Source organism: Bombina bombina, chromosome 7 (genome assembly GCF_027579735.1).
Source record: "Bombina bombina isolate aBomBom1 chromosome 7, aBomBom1.pri, whole genome shotgun sequence".
Classification (NCBI taxonomy): Eukaryota; Metazoa; Chordata; class Amphibia; order Anura; family Bombinatoridae; genus Bombina; species Bombina bombina.
In genome coordinates this window covers 222,529,360-222,551,306 of record NC_069505.1, presented here as the reverse complement: position 1 = coordinate 222,551,306, position 21,947 = coordinate 222,529,360, and the positions used below count along the sequence as shown (strand labels likewise).

General features: G+C 33.8%; 1 protein-coding gene across 3 annotated transcripts; it reads right to left on the bottom strand.

The window, feature by feature from the left end:
* Positions 1–1,968: 1,968 nt before the first annotated feature.
* On the bottom strand, positions 1,969–19,687 carry CALCB (calcitonin related polypeptide beta). 3 transcript variants are annotated; one of them, XM_053688940.1, is made up of 5 exons: positions 19,627–19,687; positions 18,823–18,918; positions 18,060–18,191; positions 12,193–12,383; positions 1,969–2,461 (listed from the first exon to the last, which is right to left on the bottom strand). In XM_053688940.1, exons 2-4 carry the CDS (start codon positions 18,906–18,908, stop codon positions 12,218–12,220), a joined length of 384 nt encoding a protein of 127 aa, XP_053544915.1. In that variant the 5' UTR covers positions 18,909–18,918; positions 19,627–19,687; the 3' UTR covers positions 1,969–2,461; positions 12,193–12,217. The 3 variants fall into 3 exon arrangements, with proteins under 3 accessions (XP_053544915.1, XP_053544916.1, XP_053544914.1); XM_053688941.1 differs by having other exon boundaries at positions 12,193–12,380; XM_053688939.1 differs by lacking the exons at positions 1,969–2,461; positions 12,193–12,383 and adding an exon at positions 14,679–15,233.
* Positions 19,688–21,947: the final 2,260 nt, after the last annotated feature.

Below are 21,947 nucleotides of genomic sequence, written 5' to 3'. Positions count from 1 at the left end.
GGACATTGATTATTATATATATATATATATATATATATATATATATATATATATATATACAGGGAGTGCAGAATTATTAGGCAAGATGTATTTTTGAGGATTAATTTTATTATTGAACAACAACCATGTTCTCAATGAACCCAAAAAACTCATTAATATCAAAGCTGAATAGTTTTGGAAGTAGTTTTTAGTTTGTTTTTAGTTATAGCTATTTTAGGGGGATATCTGTGTGTGCAGGTGACTATTACTGTGCATAATTATTAGGCAACTTAACAAAAAACAAATATATACCCATTTCAATTATTTATTTTTACCAGTAAAACCAATATAACATCTCAACATTCACAAATATACATTTCTGACATTCAAAAACAAAACAAAAACAAATCAGTGACCAATATAGACACCTTTCTTTGCAAGGACACTCAAAAGCCTGCCATCCATGGATTCTGTCAGTGTTTTGATCTGTTCACCATCAACATTGCGTGCAGCAGCAACCACAGCCTCCCAGACACTGTTCAGAGAGGTGTACTGTTTTCCCTCCTTGTAAATCTCACATTTGATGATGGACCACAGGTTCTCAATGGGGTTCAGATCAGGTGAACAAGGAGGCCATGTCATTAGATTTTCTTCTTTTATACCCTTTCTTGCCAGCCACGCTGTGGAGTACTTGGACGCGTGTGATGGAGCATTTTCCTGCATGAAAATCATGTTTTTCTTGAAGGATGCAAACTTCTTCCTGTACCACTGCTTGAAGAAGGTGTCTTCCAGAAACTGGCAGTAGGACTGGGAGTTGAGCTTGACTCCATCCTCAACCCGAAAAGGCCCCACAAGCTCATCTTTGATGATACCAGCCCAAACCAGTACTCCATCTCCACCTTGCTGGCGTCTGAGTCGGACTGGAGCTCTCTGCCCTTTACCAATCCAGCCACGGGCCCATCCATCTGGCCCATCAAGACTCACTCTCATTTCATCAGTCCATAAAACCTTAGAAAAATCAGTCTTGAGATATTTCTTGGCCCAGTCTTGACGTTTCAGCTTGTGTGTCTTGTTCAGTGGTGGTCATCTTTCAGCCTTTCTTACCTTGGCCATGTCTCTGAGTATTGCACACCTTGTGCTTTTGGGCACTCCAGTGATGTTGCAGCTCTGAAATATGGCCAAACTGGTGGCAAGTGGCATCTTGGCAGCTGCACGCTTGACTTTTCTCAGTTCATGGGCAGTTATTTTGCGCCTTGATTTTTCCACACGCTTCTTGCGACCCTGTTGACTATTTTGAATGAAACGCTTGATTGTTCGATGATCACGCTTCAGAAGCTTTGCAATTTTAAGAGTGCTGCATCCCTCTGCAAGATATCTCACTATTTTGACTTTTCTGAGCCTGTCAAGTCCTTCTTTTGACCCATTTTGGCAAAGGAAAAGAAGTTGCCTAATAATTATGCACACCTGATATAGGGTGTTGATGTCATTAGACCACACCCCTTCTCATTACAGAGATGTACATCACCTAATATGCTTAATTGGTAGTAGGCTTTCGAGCCTATACAGCTTGGAGTAAGACAACATGCATAAAGAGGATGATGTGGTCAAAATACTAATTTGCCTAATAATTATGCACTCCCTGTATATATATATATATATATATATATATATATATATATATATATATATATATATATATATATATATATATATATATATATAAAATACATTTTAAAATGCCACTTTCAAAAGAAAACAAAGAGAAAAAAACTTCACAGAAAAGTTGTTAGAAATATTTCTAACGAATTTATAAGGCCATTATTACCTCTTTTCTTTTTCAACATATATACAAAAAAAAAAATAATAAACTTTTCTGGTAAATATACATCAAAAGAAATTCCCAGTTTAATTTTTTTTTTTAAAAACACCCTTTATTATACCAAGGTAACCTTAATTATAAACAAAGAAAATAATTTCAATCCAAGTGTATCTAAAATACTTTTTTTAATCTTGCTGAAATTCACAATTGATACAATGTTGAAGGATTTTTTTTTTCTTTTTTAACATACTGTACAATCATGTTATTTCAATCTTACATCAAGGCACAGCACACTATATGTTACAGATATGCCTCCAAGGGCATCAATTTGTTTTATAATCCCCGAGATTTTCAGACTAGTTGCCATGATAAGCAGCATGGATCACATTGCACATATGCCAAAAGATAAATAATCAATAGATGCGATCACATTTTATTTTGAAATATAATATAAAAAGAATATATAATAATTTAATTGCAATAATTATCTCTTTTTTACATAATACATAACAGAAGTGCTCTAGCAATGTTTAAAAAAAATAATGAGTTTATGTATTAGAAGAATGCAAAATAGTTTTTTTTCTATTTTTTTTTTTTTCTTTTGTTTCGTTTTGGCCTTCTTGAAATTTTTGGAAGAAAGTAGACGTCTCATTTCATGGCAATCTGATAAAAAAAAATAAAAGACATTACTTATATTAGAATTTGTAAATGTCTTAAAAGTCATTATTAGTTCAATACAAAGCTATTATTGAAAAAAAAACTTTTTATAAACCTAAAAATATACAGGTAGCCCTCAGTTTACACTGGGGTTAGGTTCCAGAAAGAATGGTTGTAAATCAAAACCGTTGTAAATTGAAACCCAGTTTATAATGTAAGTCAATGGGAAGTGAGGGAGTTAGGTTCCAGGCCCCTCTCAAAATTGTCATAAGTAACACCTAATACATTATTTTAAAAGCTTTGAAATGAAGACTTTAAATGCTAAACAGCATTATAAACCTAATAAAATAATCACACAACACAGAATATATAATTAAACTAAGTTAAATGAACAAAAACATTTGCTAAACAGCATTATAAACCTAATAAAATAATCACACAACACAGACTTCACTTGCATTTTTCTGCAAACAGTTCTTTCTATGCATTCCAGTCTGGACTGATTTATAGACAGGAAGATCTTGTTCCTTTGAAATCTGCTCGATAGCTCAGGTCTGGTTAAACTGAATAATTTCAGCTTTCTTGGCTTTGCTACAACACAAGCGGACAGCTCCACCTACTGGCTATTTTAATAAATGCACTGCTTCTCAATCCATTTCAATAGCAGTCACATGACTGGAAAAAAAGGTTGTTATTCTGAAACGGTGTAAATTGAACCGTTGTAAAACGAGGGCCACCTGTAGTTTGCTCTGTTTTCATAATTTGTAACAAGTTTGATTGAGAGATTTAGAACAATAAATAACAATGGATATCTCTGTGTGTCCATTGCTCTTTAAAGGAAGCCTTAAGCCCTAGATAAGTTTTAAAGGGGCGAAAATATCCCTAAACAAATAAGCATATTATAAGAGTATGTATGTAAGCTATTCTTAGCACTATCTAAGGCCAATTACAACAGGAGTGCTAACAGTTACGTGCAAGCAATAAAGGGTTTATCGAGGGTGTTTGCGCATGTTAGGTTTTTTGCTTATATTAAAAGTTAAGAGTAAAGCCAATCGCTAGAGCATAATTGAAGCTAACACGCATCAGTTTAGCGCATCCTCAGAGTTCTGGTTAACTGTTTTGCTAAAAACGTCAAAAATACATTGCACAAAAAAGTTAAGGGTTCAAAGATATGAGGTCTCAGCTGTTAGAAAAAAAAAAAGGCTGCAAAGGGCTTTAACTTTGAGACACATACATACTTGTCTAAAGATTTATATGTATGTATATATGTATGTATGTATGTTTGTATATACTGTATATGTATGTGTTTGTGTTTACATATGTATTTATATGTGTATATATGTATTTACAGACATATATACACATATAAACACATAAATACATAAAAGTGTATTGGAGCCCTTTGCAGTTAGAGGGACACTGAACCCAATTTTTTTCTTTTGTGATTCAGGTAGAGCTTGCAATTTTAAGGAACTTTCTAATTTACTCCTATTATCAATGTTTCTTTGTTCTCTTACTATCTATATTTGAAAAAGCTAAGCTTTTTTCTTTGTTCAGAACTCTGGACAGCAGTTTTTGATTGGTGGATGAATTTATCCACCAATCAGCAAGGACAACCTAGGTTGTTCACCAAAAATGGGCCGGCATCTAAACTTACATTCTTGCATTTCAAATAAAGATACCAAGAGAATAAAGAAAATTTGATAGTAGGAGTAAATTAGAAAGTTGCTTAAAATTGCATGCTCTATCTGAATCACGAAAGAAAAAATTTGGTTTCAGTTTCCCTGAAACATGTAAATCATATTTATGCAATATTCATATTTAATAAAGTGTTATACTGTGTATTTACTGTAAATATTTATAGATTTTTATTTGTCTTCTTGTTTTTTTTTCTTAGTGCATATGAATAATGTAGCCTCTAATTGCTGTATTGATTAATATTAATATATATATATTGGTCATCAATTTTTAAAAAGTTTCTGATATGTTGACATTATCAGCTTTGCTTCATTATTATGGTATTATTTGTTGAAATGCATACCTAGATAGGTAGTATGCACATGTATGCAGCACTACATGACAGCAACACAGCTACTGCTGCCATATAGTTCTCCAGACATATGCATGCTCCTTAGCCTACCTACTTGTGTTTCATGTCTCTTTAAATGTAAGCAATAGCTGTTTAATAGGTATAATTTATTATATATAGAGTATTATCTAAAGACATGAAAATCTGGTGTTAATGGAGATATTAATAACAACATGTTTCATTTAAAATTTGTCTTAAAATTAAATTTCACTTCCTAATTAAAAATAAATAGTATGATAAAATAAATTTCAACATATGCAAGATTTAAAATGATAAAACTTAGTTTATTATTCTCAAAATTCCATCTACCCCAATAAATGGTACACTTAGGGGTCAATTTATCAAATGCCGGGCAGACATGATGCGCTGCAGCAAGTCATGACCGCCCAGCATTGCTAAATGCAAAATGCTTGTGCTATGCCGCCCACTGCACATTCGCAGCCAATCGGCCGCTAGCAGGGGCTGTCAATCTTCCCAACCGTATCTGATCGGGATGATTGCAGTTCACCACCTCAGTGGTGGTGGACGAGTTAAGGAGCAGCGATCTTATGACCAATGCGAGTCAGGAGCATCAGGGGTAGATTGCAGCATCCGCTGCTTGGTAAATCTACCCCATAGCCTTTGTTGTGTTTGGTTTTACCAGATATTTTTAGTGAATTCTGCTGTGCACAACATTTTAATCACTTATTGCTAGATTACGAGTGGAGCTCTAATTATTGCTTAAAGGGGCAGTGTAGTCCAAAATAAACCTTCATGATTCAGATAGAGAATATAATTTTAAACAATTTTCCAATTTACTTTTATCACCAATTTTGCTTTGTTCTCTTGGTATTCTTAGTTGAAAGCTAAACCTAGGAGGTTCATATACTAATTTCTAACCCTTTGAAGGCCGCCTCTTCTCACAGGGCATTTTGACAGTTTTTCACCACTAGAGGGTGTTAGTTCATGTGTTATATAGATAACACTGTGCTCATGCACGTGGAGTTCCAGTGAGCCATCTCTAATTGGCTAAAATGGATGTCTGTCAAAAGAACTGAAATAAGGGGCAGTTTGCAGAGGCTTAGGTACAAGGTAATCACAGAGATAAAAAGTGTATTTATATAACTGTGTTGGTTATGCAAAACTAGGGAATGGGTAATAAATGGATTATCTATCTTTTTAAACAATACAAATTATGGTGTAAACTGCCCCTTTAAGCTTGCATGCTAACTCTGCTTGACTTTGGATTTTTGCGCACGTCGGATACCACGCGTATTTCAATTTGAAAGTAAAACGTTTTTACTCACTAACCTGATCACTCACTAATATCACAATCATGTTAATGTATTCCCCCATAGATTTCAATCAAGCGCAAAAAGTGGGGGGGGGGGAGAAACTAACACCTTACTCATGTGCAAAACTGATCACATTTTCTGACATGAAATATTAATATTGCACATTCCAATGTTCTTTACATAGAAGAGTATGTTCTGTTTATTCATAAATACATATTTCTACATATATCTGATGGGTTTTTTTTTTGAAAAATGTATATCTATACCTATATATAGAGATTATTATGAGAATTTAAGGCATGTTATTTAAATATTTAGTATAAAATATTTTTTAAAAATTTATAAATATACTGTCAAATATTCTAAATAATCCATAGAATATATCTATATATTGTACAGTATTAATGCAAGGAAAAGGTGTGGCACTGGCACTGAGTTGACCTTAAAGCAGATTGCTGCCTATATCTACCTACCAGAGAAAATGGGTTCCCTACAAACCTATATCCCAGTATGAAGACAAATGCAAAAAGAAAGGAGAGTTGTAGATCAAAGGCGCAATCTGCTGAATATATTTAAGAGAATACCAATATTTCTAATGTCTCCAATTTATATTCATATACACTTATACACTGATGACTATAATGCACAGATATCCAATAATTACTTATTTAACTAAGGGATAAAGCTAAAAATCACACATTAATACAAAAGTAACAGTGAAAATGTCCACATGTATGTTGGTAATATCCATCCATATATTATGTAGCAGTGCAGATAAAACACAAAGGTGCCTAAAATTCCGGTCCCCATAGGAAATCTACTTACACTCCTTACCCCCTGTCAATATGAGGTAGGTGCCGTGCAGTGTAGATCACCAAGGAATATCCACACCAATTGGTAGAAGTGATTCTGGCTTTGAGATCCGTTTGTGGGCGTATATCATGAAAAAGAAAAGAGAGCAACACTAGTGAAACACTGTATGAACATTTAACCAGGTGCTTTATTTAACAGTAAAATGCTCACATTAAAAAACCTCAATGACATATGAGGTAATCGATAAACACATGTAAAGCATGCTGACAGTAAAACGTTCTGTTGTCTTATTGTATCCTGCCCCAAACAGAGTCTCAAAGTTCCAAATGTAAACAAATGTGTTAGATCTAAGACAACAGAACGTTTTACTGTCAGCATACTTTACATGTGTTTATCGATTACCTCATATGTCATTGAGGTTTTTTAAAGTGAGCATTGTACTGTTAAATAAAGCACCTGTTTGAATGTTCATACAGTGTTGCACTAGTGTTGCTCTCTTTCCTTTTTCATGATATACGCCCACAAACGGATCTCGAAGTCAGACTCACTTCTGTGTGGAAATTCCTTGGTGATCTGGAAAGACTCTCCCTACACTGCACGGCACTTACCTCATATTGACAGGGGGTAAGGAGTGTAAGTAGATTCCCTACGGGGACCGGAATTTTATGCACCTTTGTGTTTTATCTGCACTGCTACATAATATATGGATGGTTATTACTAACATATTTTACAGTATGTTTATTCATTTTTAATAATTTATATACATTTTTAAAATAACCCGATGTCACTTCTGCACAACAGTTAGCGCGACACTCGTATACTGGCTCTTAATTTGACTTAGAATTAATTAAACCATTAAATACACCTACTATAGTGTATTTTTTTGTATGTGCTCACTCCGTTGTGTAGTTTTCTGTGCAATGTTGTTATATATTGCAGATATTTCCTATTCCCAACACTGGCGATTTTAGAAACAGACCCATATAAAAAGCGATTTTCTGAATAATTGTAAATATTGATAAAAAATATTAAATCTCATGTGCCTATTGAATGGCCCCTGTTTATTCCTTAGACAGAAAACTGATAATGCATTGCTAACACTGTAATATTAGGCTGTCTACATGTTAATGCTAGTGTTTAGAACCCCATGGATGTATGAATAAGTACCAAAATGGCTGCCAATAGGTTTAAGCAATATTTTCATTGCAGTGGCGATGGGTGGTACAGCCAATCCGAATGTTCACTGCTTGCAGCATAGCTTGACCAATCATTTAGTAGGTATCTATAGCAGATTTGCTACTATTTTTTATAGTATTTGCTGTCCCTTTAAAGGAACATAAAACCCAAACTTTTTCTTTCATGATTTAGATAGAAAATACAATTTTAAACAATTTTCCAATTTACTTTTATTAACTAATTTGCTTTGTTCTTTTAGTATCCTTTGTTGAAAATAAAACCTTGGTAGGCTCCTGAGCAGCAAGGCACTGCTGGCAGATAGAGGCTGCTTGGTGACCTTTTATCTTTGTCTCACCTGATGTGTTTAGCTAGCTCCCAGTAGTGCATTGCTGCTCCTTCAACAAAGGATACCAATAGAATAAAGCAAATTAGTAGTTAATTAGAAAGATGTTTAAAAATGTATACTCAATCTGAATCATTTCCCTTTAAGTGTTTAATATAATTATAATGTTGCAAAGTAGTAGAATTCATCAACAGAGATTCCTACATAATGTCCACAAGAGGTTGTCTACATTCCATTAGCTATTCTCATCTTTTTTTTTTATAAATACTTTATTGTACTTAAAAATAAAGTTTCTGTTTTTGAAATGTAAAACCAAAACTACTTTATATTATATATTTTTGTAGATAAATGTAGATAAATGTTTTTGTAGATAATCTTTTCTGGTTCTAAAGGGTATTGGGTCATTAGCATTCTATGATTATTCCTCTAGTTTCTCTAGTACCCTATAAAATTATGTAAAATTAATGGTCTATTCATGTGGACTCATATAGACTAAATCAAAAAAGTTGATATATGAGACCAGTTATGATCAAAATGAAGATTGGTCTCCAATATTCCCTAATCAATATTAATTGCAGGGGTGTGACTACGAGGGTCTCAGAGGTCTATGACCAGAACTGCACAGCTTGGGGTGTCATCTACAATCAATAGTAATGTCTCTACAGAGTGGCCTGGACTCTACTTGCACCATGTGTGTAGCAAATGTAATACTTCTTCATAAAAAGGGCAGTAGAGAAGAATCTGTTAACTACAGGCCAGTTAGTTTAACTTCAGTAGTAGGGAAATTAATGGAAAGCCTCTTAAAAGAAAGAATTATGACTTACATAAAGACAAACAATTTAGAGGACCAAAATCAGCATGGTTTTACTTCAGGGAGATCATGTCAGACTAATTTTAAGTTCTTTAATTATGTAACAAAAGTATTAGACAAGGGTGGAGCAGATGATGTAGCATATCTAGATTTCAGCAAAGCATTTGACACCGTCCCACACAATAAACTAATTCACAAACTGTATCTCCTTGGTCTAGACTCAAAAATGGTGAACTGGGTGGAATGCTGGCTTAAGGACAGAAAACTAAGTGTCTTAGTAAATGGAGTTCATTCAGCAGAGGGGGCTGTTACTAGTGGTGTTCCTCAGGGGTCAGTTCTGGGGCCTGTTTTGTGCCCACATATTTATCTGTAATATCAGCTAAGGGCTACAGGGGAAAGTATGTCTGTTTGCAGATGATACAAAAATTTGTAACAGAGTGGATGTTCCGGGGGGGTAGACAAAATGAGAAGTGATATACAACAATTGGAGGATTGGACAAACGACTGGGATATAAAGTTTAACACAGCAAAGTGTAAAATAATGCATTTAGGGAAGAAAAATCCAAATGTTAATTACAGACTCAATGACACTTTACTGGCGGTTACAGATGAGGAACAGGACTTGGGAATTATTATTTCAGATGATTTAAAATGTAGTAAACAATGTAGTAATGCAGTGAGTAAGGCTAGCAGAATGCTTGGATGTATTGGTAGAGGTATTTGCAGCAGAAATAGTAAGGTTCTTATGCCACTTTATAGATCATTAGTTAGGCCTCATCTTGAGTATTGTGTTCAGTTCTGGAGGCCATATCTTCAGAAGGATATTAACAAACTTGAATCTGTGCAAAGGAGGGCTACAAAAATGGTACAGGGTCTAAAAAAATAAAACTTACCAGGATAGGCTCAATGATCTAAATATGTATAGCTTAGAGGAGAGAATGGAAAGAGGTGATATGATAGCAACTTTCAAGTACGTTAAAGTGCTTAGTAAAACTGAGGCTGTGGGTATTTTACATAAAAAGGAAAATTCAAGAACAAGGGGTCATGATCTCAAGCTAAAGGGTAGTAGATTCAGGAGTAATTTGAGGAAGCTTCTTTACAGAAAGAGTGATTGATTTATGGAATAAACTTCCTCAAGAGGTAGTAATGACAAATACTATGGGGGGCTTTAAAAATGCCTGGGACAAGCATAAGGCTATCCTACAAACTAGATAAGTTTATACTGTTAGATAATATCTGGCAGATTTGCTGGGCCTATGGCTCTTACCTGCCGTCAATATCTATGTTTCTATGTGTGTGTGTGGCCCCTGTGAAAAAGGGGATTACAGTTTAAAGGGACATTGTACTGGTCATTTCTTTCTCCCCTTTAAAGGGATATGAAACTCAAACATTTTCTTTCATGATTCAGATAGAGAATACAATTTTAAACAACATTCCAATTTACTTATATGATCTAATTTGCCTGATTCTTTTGATATCCTTTATTGAAGAAATATCAATGCACATGCGTGAGTCAATCAAACAAGGCATCTATGTGCAGCCACCAATCAGCAGCTACTGAACTATCTAGATATGCTTTTCAACAAATTATATCAAGAGAATAAAGCAAATTAGACAAAATAAGTAAATTGAAATGTTCTTTAAAATTACACACTCTTTCTAAATCATGACAAAAAATATTTGAGTTTCATGTCCTTTAATGTGTCCCTAGTTATCCACTTTACCTGTTGAGGTGTATGAAATTGTTTACTTATAGCTACTTTACCCTTATTTTGTCATTTGAAACCAACACCTACAGTGAAAATATGTATACTGCTGTTTTCTCTGTAAAAAAATATATATATATATATATTAAAGAGACAGCAGCAGTCTATAGGGGGTTGGAGACAAAGGTACTAAAATGTTCCAATTTTTTTTTTTTTTTAATTTTTCACTAAATATTGACTTTTGTGTAAAGTTAGAGATTTAAGATAAGGAGGCCTTTGTGTATAAATACAGATATAAAATAAGGAGGCTTGGTTAACTTGCAGTCTAAGCTCATTTAAATGGATTGCAATTTCAACAAGCAAAATATACTATTTAAAATAAACAAAAATAAACCCAAAAGGAGCAATTTCCCATACATTTGATACTAAGCAGCTGACATAAGTCATTGGAAACACATTAAGTGGAAACCAATTGTAAAGTTCAATATAGCAGCAGGATTTCCAAGATGGATTTTTACTAAGAAGGAAGTTCAAGCTTACAGAATTTGTTAGGTTCTGTATGCAGAAAAGTTATGCAATAAGACATTTTTACTCTTAATAATATCTTCTTAAAGGGATATTAAACAGAATGATATTGCAATATAAAATGTTTAATTATTTATAATTAAATAACAAAATATTTGCATTATACTTGAATTATTTATTTTGTTAATTTTTTCTGCAATTTAACTCTCTAAATTATTGTTTTCTAAATTCCTCTGAGTTTCGATAAAGCAATGAGTGCTGCCATGTTTTCAAACGTTAGGATTTACCAGTGCTACAAATAAAGGGGACTTTCAGTCAAGAAGTATAAAATACTTAATGCTGAAACTTCCTTTATTTGCCTATTTTGCAAAGAGGCGAAGTTAGCCAATAGCGTGCTAGCCATACAGCATAATGCCAACTGGGCCGCACTGCTATTGCCTAAGAAGTGGAAACGTCACCTCATTGAAAAAATAGCGTTCTGCCGTGGTAGTCCTTAGGCGGTCAGCGCAGCATACACTGCAGGTAAATAAAGTATTTTATACTTCATGACTGAACGTCCCGTTTATTTGTAGCACTGGTAAATCCTAATGTTTCACAAACACTAGGATCTACCATCACTTTATGTTGCTTCTTATCTGTTTCCCCTACTGAAGGCACAGATATAAAACAGGCAATAAAAAGACTGTCCAAACAAGGCTGTGTGGAACATAGAATAATCTAAAAGGAATTCCACAAACATGGCTGTGCCCATTAATTTATAGAAACTAAACATTTAAACTTATATTTTCAATATTTAAATAACTAATATAATTCTAAAAGTACATTTACATATTATTATAAGGCTAATCTAACACGCATTTACTGTTTCACATCCTGTTAATCGTGTCAGTGACAAAGAACTTACATACAGTTGATGACAGAAGGTTTTAAAGTGATTTCTAAAACACGAAAATTAATTTAAAGTCATATGTAAGAAATACAATTTTTAAATTAAAATTACCATATTCCTGATGTCATTTCTAAGATTAGATGTGAAGACTTCTTCTTCGCCTGCCAAATGCTTTGGATCCAACGTTGGTTGGCACAAAATTGTTTTTACCCATTCCTCCTGACCTGCTGAGAAAATCCGCCAGGCGATGTGTGACACAAGTCGCTGTATTGCACCCTCTTTTCTGTGCTGTCACACTGCTGCTTTAAATAAATAGCAGAACCAAAATCATCAAATGGTCACAGCAGAACAGTATCTATTTCAATAACTGTCAGTTACACGAATATCTCTTTGCTGGCAAACATATCAGGCTATGCTCTGTAATGTATTATAACTGTACATTCTTCTGCAGATTAGCAAATGAAGCAGGTTAATAAAAACTCATGTTAATGTTAGACAGGATGTCACAGTAGCTCTGTCAGCTACAGGGAAAAAGCTGAATGATACTGTTTAATAAAAGTGAATGGAAAAAAAAGTAACTAAAATAGGAATTGTCTAACATTTTCACACAAAAATATCATTAAAAATGTAAAATGTTAATATGTTCTTGTAAATTAAAAAAAAAAAATCAACAGTAAATGCACTTTCATTGAATGGATTAAAGTTGTTTAAAGGGACACTGTACCCACATTTTTTCTTTTGTGATTCAGATAGAGCATGACATTTTAAGCAACTTTGTAATTTATTCCTATTATCAAATGTTCTTTATTCTCTTGGTATCTTTATTTGAAATGCAAGAATGTAAGTTTAGATGCCGGCCCATTTTTGGTGAACAACCTAGGTTGTCGTTGCTGATTGGTGGATAAATTCATCCACCAATCAAAAACTGCTGTCCAGAGTTCTGAACAAAGAAAAAAATCTTAGATGCCTTATTTTTCATATAAAGATAGCAAGAGAAAGAAGAAACATTGATAATAGGAGTAAATTAGAAAGTTGCTTAAAATTGCATGCTCTATCTGAATCACGAAATAAACATTTTGGGTTTAGTGTCCCTTTAAATATTTATAAATCCATATGTGTAAAATTTTCCAAAACCATTGTAATATCATAAAAAAAATCTAATGTTAAAGGGACATGAAACCCACATTTTTTATTTCATGAATCAGATAGAGAATGCAATTTTAAAAATGTTTCCAATTTACTTATATATTCAAAAAATATAGCGTGCACATGTCTGGGGTATGTGCATCTAGTGCTCTTGCTAATGGATAACATTGCTGCAGACACATGCACACTCCTGAACTTAACTTCCTGCTCTTCAACAAAGAAAATGTGATGATAGAAGTACAAAGTTGTTTCAAAGTTGTTTCAAATTTTATGTTCTATCTGAATCATGAAAGCGTAATTTTGGGTTTAAGTCCTTTTAATGAATTACAAACAAATCAAATAATATATTAAAAACAGATATCGAATATGACTGTATAGTAATGTGTTAAAACTATGCTGACCTAACTACACTGTGAAAAATATCATTCTATTTATATTGTATCTTTTACATAAAAAAATGTATTGTTTGTTAATAAACCAATAAAGTTCTAAAAAAAAAACAAACAAAAAAACACACAGATATGAAATTTAAAAAATACATATACAATATTAACTCTAAAGATACTTTTTTAAAAAAAATATATAATATACCTACAGGAGTATGTTACCATATAATGTTTAAAGCTAAACAAATAATCATAGAAAATATAAGTTGCTGTTAGATTTAATGATATATATACAGCATTATTATTTTATCAGAAACAAATATATTAAAATAATTTATTTCAGAACAGAAAAGAATAAAATGTTTCTTACCTGTGTAAGTTAAAATGTTATTCAATTTGCATTCATCTTTCCCTAGCTAAACGTCAGACAGATTTACTTTGCAATCCTACACCGATTTATTTGTTAGTCGTTGAAATTGTATTTATTCACACGACTGTAGAATGTCTTACAATTATATGTACACATTTCGTTTTATATTTATTATTTGTACGTTTTTAAAATGTAGGGTGTTTTTTGTGGGTTATTTGAGGTCTAACAAATCTAGATTTCTATCTCACTGTACAGACATTCCACAGAACTGATTTTTTTTTTTTTTTTTTTAAAGATAACTTAAATTATTATTTACTAGCAACAGCAGAAAATATTTTTTTTCTTGTTCCATGAAATTATGGCAACTGAGAAATAAGCAATTCCTACACAATACTCCCTAACTAAAAATAATAATAAATACTATATATGTAGACTACATATCACCTCAACCTTCCAAAATGTAAAGAGTATTCTTGCTTGAGTACAGTGGATAAAATTAGACTAACTGATGCATAAATGAAAGCAATGATCTTGGCCTATTGACATGTCCGAATGGCTGTAGCAAAGACGCAGATGTTATGCTGATACACCAAACCTTTTGTAATTATTAAAACACATATTCAATACGTAACTACAAATACTAGATCTACATTTCATTTCTATAGACTAACTGCAAGCAAAAACAATACACCTGATCCTTGTAGAAAAATAGGTTTATTAATCAAGTGCTTGGTGAGGCGTGAAAAGTGAGTTTATTTGTACATAGTATAGCCAGCAATGAGATTGTTTCCCTATATAACTCTATAATAATCTAAATAATCAGTTTTAAGATTCAGCTACAGCTGTGCTTCGTTCATATTGTATTTTTCCTAACTTGGTACAGTGAATGTGCTATGCATTTTTAATACTTCCTAACTGAGATCCAAGTCAACTTATTCCCCTGTCAATTAGTTAATCAACATTACACATCAAAGCAATCAAGGAAAGATCCACATGCAAGATGTAAATAAAAATTCAACCACATGTCAACAAGCAAAACAAATTGGCCCCTGTCTGTTTAGTTATCAAATTGTTCCCCATAGTGTGCATAACGTTCACTGTCCATATCATTCACGTTTCTTTTCTTGCCAGGGGTACCAGCACCAACATCAGTACGAGGATAATTTTGCAACTTGTGCAATTCTTGAGAGAGTTTTCCCAGCACGCAAGTACTCAGATTGGAGCAACGTTTGGAAATGGATCTATCCAAGCTGCAGTGGGGGGAAAAAGAAAAAACACATGCCAAAAAATGCCAAAATAAAGACATATCATAAACATGCTAATTCGTGCATTTTCCTTAATGCATTCTATACATGCCATTTATCTAAATAACAGCATTGTAAAATAAAATAAGGTGCCATCAAATTCTTATTTGCATACATATTGAGCTTGGATGCTTAGTTAATATTAGGGGTGTCCAAACTAAGACCAAGGGGCCACATTATGGCTTCAAGAGCTTTTTATATGTTCTCTACCTCTTTAGATTTGCAACACATATTGCCTTTCTTCTCTACAACTGCCTTATTCTTGCCCTATCTTTGTTAGTGTAATGCATATGGTTATGGGTCTGTGTGAACATATATGTATTGCATTTACTTAGTAAAAGCACTGTTCTTTGTTTATTTTAAACATTTTTCACCTGTCCTGCAAGTGTAATAATTAAATAAATACATAAATAAATACATTAAATAAATAAATAAATAAATAAATAAATAAAGCAATCCATAGTGGCCCATGGTTGGAAAAGTTTAGACACCCCTTATCTATATTATCATGCTTTTTCATAGCGTTGTATTACATCATGCTTTTTTTAGTTCAGACATGCCTTCTGTTTAAAGAGAAACATATATATATATCCTTAATGAAGCTGTAGTAGTCTGGGATTCACCTAATGCTTGTTACATATTTGTCATGCTTACCTCAGCTAATCATGCTGAAGTGCTATAGGTTTCAGTAAAGGCTATTGCAATGCAGATCATGCATCTGCCATTGATCTCTCGGCTTTGTGAATGAAGTCATTGCTAAGTGCATTAAGTTACCGCCCACCAGATTATTAATGGTTTCCACTGCAGGCAACCTAGCTGCAATTACAATACATGCTTAGACTTTAGTTGTGCATGCAGGGTAGGGGATGGGGAATCTCCAATCTGGATATTACCTTCATATTAGTGGGAATAGAGAACATACCTTACTTACAAATCTAATGAATCTCCTCCAAACCTCACTGAAATTCCAATGAAATTGTCTTTCTTTCACTCAAAAGGTTTTATGGATAATAAAATCATAGATGGGATTAATCTAAGTACTAGTTCAAGAGCAAATTCAGCCACACACACATACTACACATACTACCACTCACACACACTACACACCAACACACTAAACACCCACTACACATATGCACAATTACACACACACACACTACACACCCTCTACACACATGCACAATCACACATGCTCTATACACTATACACACACTACACGCCAACACACTAAACAACCGCTACACACATGCACAATTACACACACACACTACACTCCCTCTACACACATGCACAATCACACACACTCTATACACTATACACACACTACACACCAACACACTACACACACATTACACACACACACTACACACCAACACACTACACAAACAACCACTCACACATGCACAATCACACACACACTACACACTCTCTACACACATGCACAATCACACACACTCTACACACTATACACACACTACAAACCAACACACTACACACACATTACACACACACACTACACACCAACACACTAAACAAACAACCACTCACACATGCACAATTACACACACACCCTCTACACACATGCACAATCACAATCACACACACTCTATACACTATACACACACTACACACCAACACACTACACACACATTACACACACACACTACACACCAACACACTACACAAACAACCACTCACACATGCACAATCAAACACACAGCCATTCTCACACACACACTACACACCAACACACTACACACCCTCTACACACATGCACAATCACACAAACACTACAGACACACTCCACATCAACACACTACACACACACACACACTACACACATAACCTCTCACACACCCACACATTACACACCCACTACACACAAAAACTTACATACTACACATACACACACTACACACACAACTACTCACACACATACACTACACACCCAACCACTCACACACACTCACAAACACTCCACACCCACCACACACACACACACACACATACAAACAAACATACCCACACATACATACATGGACACACAATCACACACACCAAAGAGTAAGAGGTGTAGATATATACTTTTGAGCCCATTTTGTTTAAACACTGAATCACTTTCACTGTATATACACCAATTTCCAAAATGACAAAGCACTGAAAGGGTCATTAAACAAAATATATGCATACGGAACACTAGTTAAACATTTAAAAAAAAAAAATTGCACAATAATAAAGCTGTTTCTGGATGTTCCTGTTTGTGCACAGCTCATGCATGGAATAGAAACTCACTTCTATAGATAATTGCCGCATATCTATTGATAGTCAGTGGCACAGCCAAATGAGAAAGACAAAAACTATATCTGTTTTGCAACAAAGGTATAACTGATCTAGTGTATATATATATATATATATATATATATATATATATATATATATATATATAATCAGTAGACTCAGTGTTCCTGTGTTGCTGCAAATCATAAATAGTTATTGTGTAATACATTTAAAAAGTCCTGTTTTATAAACTATAATGCAAGAAATATCTTCATTGCAAGTTTAGCTACTTCATGGTTAATTTCTTAATTGCCAGAAAGATTATATTTCCCAGCAAGAAACAGCTGTTTAAAAAAAAACCTTTTCAAATGATCTTAGAAGTAATAAAACACCCAAAGAGCACTAATAAGGTGAGTCCTATTCTGCTAAATTCTGATATGTTAGCTTTAGAGCTATAGGGTCTGCTGTCCCCTTAGTTTAAGAGGTGTTGCTTACCTGTTGCCCTCATTTTCCTGTTCAAGCTCTTCAGCTGTCATCTGAACAAACTCTTTGACCAAAGCATTCAGTAATCTTCTGGCTTCATAATCACTAACTGCTGCCCGGTCTGTTATTGAGTCCAAACCGGGTCTTCATTAAAGGAAATAAAAAGGGAGAAAATTATTCTTATAACTAGTCAAAAATATAATTCAAACCCCTTATTTATTTATAATTATGTTTGCACAACCAAATAAACGTGATTTCTTTTTCAACAGCATATTGCCAAAAATAAGTGCACTAGATAGAAAACCAGAAAATAAAGAGATAAATAAGAAAATGCAGAAACATATCAAAGTCATAGTGAAGGGAGTGACAGGATACTTATAGTAGCTATACTGTATAATATATATATATATATATATATATATATATATAGAGAGAGAGAGAGAGAGAGAGAGAGAGAGAGAGAGAGAGAGAGAGAGAGAGAGAGAGAGAGAGAGAGAGAGAGAGAGAGAGAGAAGATAGATAGATAGATAGATGGATAGATAGATAGATAGATAGATAGATATAGATAGATAGATGTGTGTACATACATATTTTTTATATATAAATAAATATATTTTTATATATATATATATATATATATTCACACTGTCATATATATTGTATCAGTTCCAATTCACTTAAGTTGTCCCATTGCATTAGTATTGAATGGTATAGAAGATATGGATAGACCAGTCTGAAGGAAAAAAGGGATATATTAAAAATAAAGCTTCCATACCTGACTGGTACTGCTTGTGAGCTATGCATCTGGCAAGCCACCAAGGCAAAGACTGCAAGTAGGGATGAGATCTTCAATACAACCATAATGTCCTTTCTATAACAAAGATTTAAAGGAGAAGTACTGGCAGCTTGCCAAGAACACCATCAGCATCACATTTCTAATATTAGATAGTCATCTCATACAGAGGTACCACTCCTATCTGTTGAGGAACTGCTTTTAATCGGAATTACCCAGCTCCTGCAGTCTCATGATGTTCAATTAGATACTGAATGGGACTATAATCCAGCAAGTTAGATTCTTGAAGTGAATAAATTGTGTATTTCATTTCAAGCCTCCACTTAATGTGAACTAGAAATGGAACTCGGTAAATATGAATATAGAATCACCTAAATGCATAAATTCGCTTGATAAAAGAAACTAAAAGATAAGTTATTTGTTACAATATGTATCAGAGGACCGTGATTTTACAGTTGCTAGATAGATGTATAGTATCAAATTAATATGAATATTAGCAACTGCAATTAGCTATAGAAGAAGTAATGAAATATAAATTGATCAATGTGCATGCTCATCAATTCTATGATGAATATAATTGTATTTCAAAGAATCCAATTTTATATTCTCTCCATTTAAACATGTAATTTAATTTCTTCTGCGCACTCCTAATTTAGGAATGGGCTAGCAAATCACCCCTAAAATATGCATATATTTGTTAAAATAGAAGTCATTATGGAATAGATACATTTTAATGGACCAAGATAAATGAACAGGGTATTTTGAAGCAGGATGGAGCACACTTACCAACCAATGGGAATGATTCTCTTGGATCTGTGAAATATGTTGGTGAATTATCCCAACTAATGTTTCCAAGTGTTAATGTTTTTCAATAGAGAGTTCAATCCTTTTATATCTACCGCCTGGGTAAGAGTGTGTAGGCGTTTGATAACTGGTGCCCAACCAATCATAGCCATCAGAGGTTGAATCTAACCAATTAGAAAGGTGGCATGAAACTACAGCGTTGGCATTACGTCATCACAGTCACTGAGTATTCCATTCACAAAATTTGCCAGTCATTTGGCCCCTTGACAGTAAGATTTGCATTGATGTCATTGATACCAAAAAAAAAAGAAAGCAAAAAAAAAAAGAAAAATCACATCAGACATTTAATGAAAAGTAAGGGAAATAGTCTCCAGTCATTAATAATTTATTCTCTCCTTATATTGCTTCTCATTCTCCCTACCCTCTTCCAAAAATACATCTTTTGGGTAAGACATTTAACTCAATGGAAATGTTATTTACTTATTAGAAGCGACATCTACTGCAAAACATACTGCATTGCAGAAAGAATCAGATGCTGATAAACTATGATTTATAGAGCATTATCCCCCATAGATCGCTGAGTAGTAACCTTATATACAACCATTATTACTACAGTTAAACATAATTGTAAAACGTCCTTTATAGACAATTTATATGAAATTAAAGCACTTTATTAAACGATCTATAAGTGGGATCTCCCTAGGATACATCTAACTGTAGTCTATATTTGCTGTATTTAATAGAAAGTAAGCATATTATTTGTGGCATGGGATACCCAGTTAAATACATTGATCAATGTTTAATATATTGTGATTAATCTGTTGTCACTGTCATATCAGTATTTCAAGATATATAAAATTAGTTATACTCTATAGCTCTTAGATAGATGAATGGTCAAATAAATCTAATGACACAACTCAATTAACTTACTCACAACTGTGACCTTTAAAAAAAAACACAACCTTTTTCCTACAAAATTAATTTAATGTCCCTTTTCTCAGTATTAATAAAAAAATGTGTTTTCCTAATGGGACATGAAAACATAAATGAATGATGAAACGTTAATTAACATTTACTTTCTGTTCTATGTAAACTCCACTGTGGATATAGTCAATGTTTGCAGCTAACCACAGACTCCCAACCTGCTTCTACTTTTTCAATAGGGATGGTGGGCAAACATTAAAATCGACCAGATGAATCCTTTGTCATAGGGGAGTTCCGTTTCAATATAATGTTGTTTCAACCTTTTAGGAAGCTTTAAATTGATTGAGTCATAAATTAAAGGTAATTACTAGAGTCAGCTTTAAATACAAGACGCTTGAGGCAGTTAAAAGCTGCAGTCATTTATCCAGGATATTTATCTTCCTTCTGTCTCCCCCCCGCTGGCATGAAGTGGTTGAGGTCCATGTGGTGCTTTTCCAGTCACCTCCACTCATAGCCTTTCCAGGCAGCATCCGCAATACGCGCTACGGCTCCTCGCCAATGACTCTGACTCACCTGGCTAGAGAGCTCCGCTGCCTGTGTGTACAGCATCCTTCTTATTTACACACCTGCTCTTTACTGGAGTGCTGGATTATGTCAGGTTCAAAGACAAACTTCTTTTTATTATTCTAGAGGATGTGGGCTACATTTATGCTGGACTCCAGTTTCTATCCACATTTCCAACAGGTGTAGTTCTGTCTACCATAACATGGGAAATGATGTGTGTGTATATATATAAAAACTAAAACATAAGTTTTGCATTGACCGTTGGATAAGGGTAAGTACTGAATTGGGAGATGGTTTTGAAATTGACTTTTGCATGGAATATGGGGTGAATAGGGGGATTATTTATTCTAAATTTAACATAATGAGATACAATATTTATTTTACTGATGCTGTCCTTGCAGACAATTCCTAGACCAGTCTGCAAGTTCTCTTGAACAGAAAAAGAAATAATTGCATATTATTAACAATACATGTCTTATATGTAACTTTATTCTTTAGAGAAAACACATTGTCTTTGCAGATCTAACCTATGTAATTGTTAGCAGATTTCTGTTGTTTTTCAGTTAGGCAGTGCACTATATACAGGGTATACAAACTGTGCAGGAGTGTACATGCTGGGATTGCAAAAGCATATGTATTGTATATGACTGTATCCATACCCAGCCTATACTGCCTGTCTCTTTAGATATTGTTTCTTGTCATCTTCTCATATCTTGCTATGATTTTTATAGACAGGCTCCCTATTTAATGGGCTGCGAGATGTGAATCAGACTGATTGCTTTTCAATGCTGGAGCATAAAGCTTTTCTTTATAGC